Raw genomic sequence first — 9,610 nt, forward strand, 5'->3', positions numbered from 1 at the left:
GGGCTTCAGTAGTTGCAGCATGCGGGCTCAGTAGTTGTGGCTTGCAGGCTCTAGAGCACAGGCTTAGTAGTTGTGGTGCATGGGCTTAGTTGCCCCGCGGCATGTGGGATCTTCCAGGACCAGGGCTCGAACCCGTGTCCCCTGCATTGGCAGGCAGATTCTCAACCACTGTGCCACCAGGGAAGTCCCCAGAGTGATTCTTTTAAAATGTGTGTTAATATCACTCCTCTGCTCAAAACACTCCAAAGATTTCCCATCTCACTCTGAGTGAAGAAAAAAGTCCTCAGGTGGCCCTGAAGCCCTACATGATCCCTGGGGTCCCAGGTTCCTCTCTTATGCCGTGACTATCTTGCTCATTCTCCTCTAGCCCTGCTGGCCTCCTTCCTGTCCCTGGGACATGCCAAACTGCCCCTGCCTCAGGGCCTTTGCATTTTCTTTTGTTCCCTCTGCCTGGAATACTCTTGCTTCCTTCAGGTCTCAGCTCAAATGTGTTTTTCTTAGGCCTTGCTTGACTCCTCTCTACATAGTACTAACTGCCTCCCTCTTACTTTTTTTATTTCTCATGAGCACTTACCTGACACATTACGCAGCTTCTTATTTTTTTTGTAGATCTTTTTACAAAAATTTTATGTTGGAGTATAGTTGATTAACAATGATGTGTTAGTTACAGGTGTACAGCAGAGTGATTCACTTATACCCATACAAGTATCCATTCTTTTTCAAATTCTTTTCCCGTTTAGGTTATTAGAGAATACTGAGCCGAGTTCCCTGTGCTATACACTAGGTTCTTGTTGATTATCTATTTTAAATATAGTAGACACAGCTTCTTATTTGTTGACTGCGTTTCTTTCCTTGCAGAATATAAGTTCCCAGAGGGAGGGAACTATGCTTTGTTCACTGCTATTCCCATAGTACTGAGAGCAGGGCCCGGCGCATAGTAGATGCTCAGTAACCACCTGCGGAGTGGGTGCATGAGTGTGTCCTGTCTGAAGGCGTAACCTCAGTGAGTGGTTTCCTTAGTCAGTTGTAACAGTCTAGAGAGACTTAATAAAATTAAGTCCAGTAAAAGATAATAGTGTGTGTGTGTGGTGGAGCTGGAGATGGGAAAGGGGATGCGGGGTGGTGAGGGAGGTACAGATATTGAATGTTCCACAAAGCCATATATAATGTTAGAATAATAATAGCTAGGTGAGAACTGTGTTTGAGAATAAGTAATTTTGGAAGTAAATGAGTCTGGTTCAGTTTATCAGTTCACTGTAGTTTTTATTTATTCAACATGAAGAGAAAAACATCACAAAGCAAGTGACCCAAAATAGCACGTTTTGTGCATTTCTTCAGCCCCTTGGCAGCATCAGGCAGATGTGTTCACTCTGCACTGACTTGTGTGTGAATCTCCCGGCTCTTCACCCGCAGCTTGTTGACCTGGGACTCGGCAATGTCAGCCTCTTCCTCGGCCTCCTCCAGCTCGTGCTGGAGCTTGCGGAATTTGGCAAGATTAGCATTGGATTGTTCCTCCTAAGAATAAAGTTGTGAGAGTTAGACTTTGTGGTTCTCATTGCACTTGTCACAAACAGGATTATTTCCTCAACTCAGATATTTCCTCCTTACGGTTTGTTTGTCATATCGGATTTCAAATCCAGACAGAACTTGTAACTTCAGTTACATTTTTTACTCTAAAGAATGAAAGAAGAAATAGTTTTGAAATGGAAGAGACGAGCTCATTATGTCAAACCCATGTATACGTGAAGTCTAGTTACGATGTATGGACTGAGTGGAAAGGAGGAAGAGACCCACGTGCGCTCGCTCACAGAGGTTAGACAGTAAATGTAAGGTCAAATTCTAACTTTGGGAAAATCCCAGTTGAAGTGTTTTTGCCATATATTTTGACTCTGGTATACAGAGACGCTGCGGGTGGGGGGATGGGGATAGGAAGAAAGTATGCCCTTTGTTGGTTGCACTTACTACCATTTGTGCCTCTCCCTTTCGTGTTCCCTTTTCTTACCTCTTACCCACTACATTGTGTCTGGAAGAGTGGGGAACAACCAGGAAAAGTGAAGCTGGAGAATCTTCCAACACATCCTAATTTGCTACAGCGAATGTGCAGGGATAAGTCCCTGCTGATGACAGTGGTAGTGAGGGAAGGAGTCAGCTGGGGTAAAAGATTTCTGTTTGGCTTTTGGGGACAATTGATTTTGTGCATTTCTAGAGGGAGAGGAATATTTATCATGGTGTTAGATTTTCTGCTGGATATTCTTTGCAGCTATCAAGTAAGGTGGGTTATTTGGAATTTTCTTTTTTTCCCCCAACCCCTACAAATTGCTTAATAATAAAAATATCTCGTCTTGAGGTCTTATTCTATAATTAGGATTTGGGGGTAAATTCATATTTATATCCTCTCTCTTAAAATAAGAATGACATATTCTTACTTGGTCTCTTTCTTTCTCATTAACACATTCTCTTAATATACTTTCTACCCCCAACGAAGTTTCCTTCTTCCCTCAAGGGCTTAAAGATACTTACAGCCTCCTCAGCTTGTCTCTTGTATGATTTCACCTTTGCCTGTAATTTATCTACCAGGTCTTGCAGCCTGAGAACATTCTTGCGGTCTTCCTCAGTCTGGAAGTTTGAAAAAAATGGTCTGCATTGAATCCAACAAAATCAACCCACTACAGGTGGTGAAGTAAATCACTTTGATATGATGGCAGGTGGGCCTGGGGTAAATGTGGTCAACTCTGAGGCTTCCTTCATAGTATTAACAGTAGCCACTCTTGTTAAATGTCCACTGTGCGCAGGCACTATATTGGAGAGTTATACACGTCTCTAATCCTTACCTGCCTACTCTGGTGAGTAGATGTTTTTATTCTATTTTACAGGTGATGAATTAAGGTTGAGAGTGTTAGGTAACCTATCCGAGTTTAAAAAGTAAGAGGCCAGACTAGGACTAATACCAGTTTATCTGTCTTTGAAACCTGTATTCTTTCCTCACTTACACGATTTTCTAAAGGCCTTCCTGATTTTCCTAGCTTAGGAAAGGGTCTGTGATAGGTAATTGTGTCATTTGCCCCTTATGTATATCGAGTTAACATGTAGCTATTTGTGAGTACCACATAGTCACCAGGTTTTCAATTTCCCTTTGTGCAGGAAGTCTGGATATTCTAGAAAGCTCTTCCCCTTACCTGGTAGGTGAGTTCCTTTACTCTTCTCTCGTGTTTCCGCAAACCTTTAACAGCCTCAGCATTACGTTTCTGCTCACTTTCAACCTACCTCTCCTTCAAGCTCACGTACCTACAATCAAGAAAGATACTTATATAGTCAGTTTTGGGGGATGTTAATTACCTCAGGACCTACTGACGATATTGGGTGGCTGTCCCCAGCCACAGGATAAGGACGGGAGTCAATATACAAGAAGAGAGAAGGATCGGGGAGTGCCGTTTTCACTTTCCGGATTCAGAGAGATTGAGAGACCCACCCTGGCCTCCAGCTTCTGGATGTGCTTCTTGCCACCCTTCAGGGCCAGCTGCTCAGCCTCGTCCAGGCGGTGCTTCAGGTCCTTCACCGTCTGCTCCAGGTTCTTCTTCATCCGCTCCAGGTGGGCGCTGGTGTCCTGCTCCTTCTCTGTCAGCTCCTCGGCCATCATGGCCGCCTGGTTAAGTTCACAAGAGGCAGCAGTGGGCCACCCACCCCTCCTATGCGGGCACACGGAGGGTGCTGTGAGGCTGGTACTAGGCACGCTGATGCTTTCCTCCTTGCCGCAGCCACAGCTGATGCTGCATGGTTCCCCTCCCACTTTGCCTCTGCTGAGGCTCCGTCTCCTTCCGTCTCTCCGGGAAGCCACCACTGACTGAATGCAGGGGTGAGGAGAGGAAACCTACTTGCAGGTCCCAAAGGGGCGGCGTAGAAGCCCCTTTCTTATCTCCAGACAGCATCTCTGATAAGAAAGAATGGAGCGCACATCCATGACATCCTTCTTGGCCTTCTCTGCATTTTTGGACTCCTGGATAGACTTCTCCACCTCTGCCTGGCATTGGGCTATGTCAGCTTCCAGTTTTTTCTTGGTATTTATCAGGCACGTGTTCTACAAGAAAAATTAGATAAGAGGTTCGGGCTACATTTGGACACTTACAACGATTGGAAGGGAGAGGGTTGGGTGGGGAAAGAAGTCAAGCTCGAGAACGTTCCATTTCTTATTTTTCACACAGGTGAAAAAAAATTAAAGAGACTTTCATTTTTGATAGACAGATATCCCAAAACAGGCCCGAGAATTGTACATAAAAGAATTGAGTAAATGATAAATGTGGACATTTAAATATTTGAGGAAGGATAAATTATTTAGTTAAAGGTGCTGGAACAAGGAAATGGTTGACGTAACTATGTGAAATGAAAAATAACTCTCATGATCAAAACATTGTACAGGGCTTCCCTGGTGGCGCAGTGGTTGAGAGTCTGCCTGCCAATGCAGGGGACACGGGTTCGAGCCCTGGCCTGGGAAGATCCCACATGCCGCGGAGCGGCTGGGCCCGTGAACCACAACTGCTGAGCCTGCGCGTCTGGAGCCTGTGCTCCGCAACAAGAGAGGCCGCGATAGTGAGAGGCCCGCGCACCGCGATGAAGAGTGGCCCCCACTTGCCGCAACTAGGGAAAGCCCTCGCACAGAAACAGAGACCCAACACAGCCATAAATAAATAAATAAATAAGTAAATAAATCTTTAAAAAACAAAACAAAACAAAAAAAAAACATTGTACAGAGTTGTTAGGATGATGACAAACGAGGAAACATTTGCAATGTGCATTACTGAAAAAATAGTTCCTTCCTTAATATGTAAAAAAGACAAATCATTAAGAAAAAAGGGCAAAAGTACAAATAGCTAAGACACACCAGAAGAAATACAAATAGCCAACAAATACGACAAAATGTTCCACCTCATTAGTAATCAAAGAAATAAGAATTTTTAAAATGAGGCATTTTCAACCATAAAATCGGTGAAGATTAAAAAAAATAATAGCTAAGCACTCTCACTTATTTTCCCCATGGGAGTAAAAATTGGGACAACTTTGTTAAAGACCAATTTACAACATATCATAAATGTCTTTGCTGTTTTGACCATGAATATATACTTCCAGGAATTTACTTACTTTTAGGAATATGAAGGAAATAGTAATCATGGATATATGTGAAAATTTAGTTATGAAGAAGTTAGTCATACAATCTTCTAATCATAAAAATTTTTATTGGGAACAGTCTAAAAATATCCAACCGTAGAAGACTGATTAAATAAATGTGCCATAATACACAACTAAAATGGACTGCTTTTCTGCCATTAAAAAACTGTATCATAGAAAACTGTTTTAAAATATAGAAATATGTTCACAAGACGTTGTTAAATGAAAAAAAGTTGCAAAAGGATTGATCACGTTTACAAAAAATATCATATTTATGTATAGAAACAAGAGCCTAGAATAGGAGATCCCAAAATGCTAACAATATGGTTGGTATTTTTCTAGTTTTTTGGCTAATTCAAAAAATAGTTTTTAAAGCAAGGAATTTTGGGGGAATTCCCTGGCAGTCCAGTGATTAGGGCTTTGTGTTTCCACTGCGCAGGGCGTGGGTTCGATCTCTGGTTGGGGAACTAAGATCCTGTATGCCATGTGGTGTGGTCCAAAAAAATAAGAAATGAAACAAGGAATTCTTGAACTTTCCTAAAAGTAATTATTTCAAAAGACAATCCTAATTTTCTAAGCTTGCAGCTTAAATGTTACTGCCTCTGTGAAGCCTTTTCCAGCCCTTTTATGCAATAATTTGTCATGCCTTGCTCTGATTTCCCCATGATCTTTTATCTTCAGATAAAAGAAAGCTCAGCAATCTGTCCATCTAGAGACCAAGTTATTCCAAGAACTAGGCCTAATGAAAGTTTGTCTTGACCACTAGCCTGGAAGGAGCGGTGGGAACTCCTCTCCATCAAGCCTGGGTCCTGCCTGCCTCCAGGGTGGACCCAGAGTGGAGTGAGGACGGACACACGTGGGAGTGAAGGAGCTGCACGCGGTCGCTGGCCTCCAGCAGCTCGTGCTCCTCCAGCTTGCGGGTGCGCTCCGTCCGCGCCAGGGCCACCTTCCTCTCCTCCTGCTCATCCAGCGAGAGGCCATTCCTGTGCTCCACGAGGGCCAGCTGCTCCTTGAGGTCCTCGCTGCTCCTCAGGGTGTCATCCAGATGCAACTGGGAGTCGTTCACGAGAAACCAGTGGTGAGACCGGAGCCCAGGGCAGGCTGAGGTCCCGCCAGGTCCTCCAGGGGCCGTGCACTCACCTTGAGCTGGCTCTGGACTGAGCACAGGTATTTCTGGGTCTCTGCCACCTGGCGGTTGGAGTGGCCCAGCTGAATCTCCATCTCACTGAGGTCTCTCTCCATCTTCTTCTTCAGCCTCAGAGCAACATTCCGGCTCCAGATCTCAGCATCCAGCACGCTTTGCATGGCCTTTGCTGCCCGCTGGCTGTTTCTTTTCAGCTGCTCGATTTCTTCTTCCTTCTCAGTGATCTTGTGGTCAAGCTCAGATTTCAGCTGGTTCAACTCTAGCTGGACACGCAAAATCTTGCCCTCTTCACGCTTCAAGGAACCCTGATAAAAGTAAAGGAGTGATTGGGATTGCCGGGGGCAGCCACCTTTTCTTGAATGAGGTTTTTCATCCCCATTAGGATAAAAAGGGTATTATTAGGCTCATTTTACAAATAAATAGAACAGTACTCAAAAAGGTCAAACAGTTTGCTCCCAAATTGTTACTAGTAATGAAACTAGAACTGAAGCTTTGTTGTTAACAATCTTATGTCTTGAGAAGGACAGAGCATCGTTTTCAATTAGTAAAAATTTTGATTACTGTGTCTTTTTAAATAGTGACCATAAGTCAGGAGCCAACCTCTGCTCAAGAAAGACAGAGAAAGACGAGGAATTGCTCTCCTGTTATCCTGCATAGGGCAAATTTCCCTAGACCCTCTTAAGCATCCGCCCCTCACTGGCCACAGCTGGCGATAGCATCAGGATCCTGCACTCTTTGGACCACACAGAATTCCCAGCAGCCAAAGATGACCTTGTATAACTCTCTGTTAAAACTAAGGGATTCTGAGCTGGCTCTCAGGATGTTTGGTGATTGAGTTCTTGCTTTCTGAGAGGAAGACGTTGAGGACATAATGAACAAGTTTATTTATTCAATAGGAGAAATACGATGGACTAGAGAACACTCATGAGGCGAGGCAGCAGAGAGCAGCTGGTCCCCCCCAGGGTGGGGGTGGGGCTGGATTCTTCCCATTGGAGCCCCAGTGCCTCCTGCAGGAAGGGCCCCTGGGGGTGGTCTAGTCCCCTTCCTCAGCGCCCCGCCCTCCTTCACATCTCAGACACGTGCCTCCACCTCTTCCAGGGCAGCCTGGAGGTCTGACTTTTCTTGCTGCACTTGCTTCCTGGTCTTCTCCAATTCCTGAAGATTCTTGCTCATTTCCGCAATCTGCATGGTTAAGTCGGAAATCTCTTCTGCAAAGCACAGGCTTGATTTAGGCTGTTTTCACAGGCTCTGTCTGATAGCACCGGCATTTGCCAGGGAATTTGGGGATTGGTGATTCATTCATGACCTTCATATAGGAGAGGACAAAGACAGGGAAACCTTTCGGGGGAGGTGTCGACAAGACACAGGTGTGTGGCCTCACCTGAAGATGCAGAGGGAGGAACAAGAGAACACCTGTATGACCCTGAACCTTCACACGGTACACAAAAGTGTCACAGAGAGGACCGGGGGAGACTACTGTGGAGAAAACACAGAATCATGGTCTCAGAAATAGAAGGGGCTTTAGAGGCCATTGGGTTTGGTCTAGTTTTGTAGGACAGCGGTCTGAGATCCTAAGGGATCTAGTGACAGGATCAAGGACACAAAGCCATGTAGAGACAGAATCCATGGAAGATATGTTCTGTAGAAGAGCACGGAGCTTAGCAGCCCAGCGAACCCTCTGTTCTCGAGAACAAGGCTTGGCTGTGACTATGCCTTACATTGGGGAAGTTTGGGTCCCAGGGTAAAGTGAATAGATGTGAGGAATTTGTGGGGCATCGGGAAGGAGGAGGCTGTGGCCAAATGGGGGAGTGGTGGCCAGAAGAGAAGGGGGGCTGTCACACACCTGTGATAGGGAGAGAGCTGGGGGCTGTCACACCCCTGTGATGGGAAGACAGCTGGGGGCTGTCACATACCTGTGATGGGGAGACAGTTGGGGGCAGTAACATACCTGTGATGTGGAGACGTCTGGGGGCTGTCACATACCTGTGATGGGGAAGGAGATGGGGATTGGCAAACACCTGTGATGGGGAGAGACCTGGGGGCTGTCACATACCTGTGATGTGGAGACAGGTGGGGGCTGTAACACACCTGTGATGGGGAAGGAGATGGGGATTGTCAAACACCTGTGATGGGGAGAGACCTGGGGGCTGTCACATACCTGTGATGTGGAGACAGGTGGGGGCTGTCACATAACTGATATGGGGAGAAAGCTAGGGGTTGTCACATACCTGTGATGTGGAGACAATGGGGGCTGTCACATACCTGTGATGGGGAGAGAGTTGGGGGCTGTCAGTCTGCTGTGTGATGTGGAGACAGCGGGGGGCTGTCAGATACCTGTGATGGGGAGAGAGCTGGGGCCTGTCACTCACCTGTGATGTGGAGAGAGCTGGGGGCTGTCACACACCTGTGATGGGGAGAGAGATCGGGAATGTCACATACCTGTGTCGCTGAGACAGCTGGGGTCTGTCACATACCTGTGGTGGGGAGAGAGGTGGAGGCTGCCACTCACCTGTGATGGGAGAGAGCTTGGGGCTGTCACTCACCTGTAATGGGGAGAGAGATGGGGTCTCTCACTCACCTGTGATGGGGAGAGAGCTGGGTTCTGTCACCCACCTGTGAAAGGAAGAGAGCTGGGCGTTGTCACGCACCTGTGATATGGAGACAGCTGGGGAAGGTCACACACCTGTGATGGGAAGAGAGCTTGGGGTTGTCACATAACTGTTATGTGGAGACAGCTGGGTGCTGTCACCTATAATGGGGAGACAGCAGTGGGCTGTCACATACCTGTGATGTGGAGACAGCTGGGGCCTATCATATACCTGCGATGGGGAGAGAGTTGGGGGCTGTCGGGCACCTGTGATGGGTAGAGAGCTGGGGGCTGTCACTCACCTGTGATGGGGAAAGAGATGGGGACTGTCAAACACCTGTGATGGGGAGAGACCTGGGGGCTGTCACATACCTGTGATGTGGAGACAGCTGGTGTCTTTCAGATACCTGTGAAGTGGAGACAGTTGGGGGCTCACACATACCTGTGATGGGGAGAAAGGTGGGGACTGTCAGGCACCTGTGACGAGGAGACAGCTGGGGGCAGTCACACACCAGTGATAGGAGAGAGGTGGGGGCTGTCACTCACCTGTAATGAGGAGAGAGCTGGGGGCTGTCACACACCTCTGATGGTGAGAGAGATGGGGACTGTCAAACACCTGTGATGGGAAGAGAGCTAGTGGCTGTCACATACCTGCGATGTGGAGAAAATGGGGGCTGTCACATACCTGTGATGGGGAGAGAGTTGGGGGCTGTCAGGCT

The 9,610-nt window shown here is 46.8% G+C and overlaps 1 protein-coding gene across 1 annotated transcript; it reads right to left on the reverse strand.

Moving 5' to 3' along the window:
• Positions 1-1,329: 1,329 nt before the first annotated feature.
• Positions 1,330-7,509, reverse strand: LOC132358162 (myosin-8-like). The gene is given in 9 exon segments (XM_059912007.1): positions 1,330-1,515; positions 2,521-2,616; positions 3,177-3,260; positions 3,262-3,285; positions 3,470-3,643; positions 3,953-4,075; positions 6,017-6,220; positions 6,301-6,609; positions 7,388-7,509. Coding segments are annotated over 9 exon segments (1,269 nt in total). The 5' UTR covers positions 7,493-7,509; the 3' UTR covers positions 1,330-1,365.
• Positions 7,510-9,610: the final 2,101 nt, after the last annotated feature.

Source organism: Balaenoptera ricei (assembly GCF_028023285.1).
Source record: "Balaenoptera ricei isolate mBalRic1 chromosome 2 unlocalized genomic scaffold, mBalRic1.hap2 SUPER_2_unloc_1, whole genome shotgun sequence".
NCBI lineage: Eukaryota > Metazoa > Chordata > Mammalia > Artiodactyla > Balaenopteridae > Balaenoptera > Balaenoptera ricei.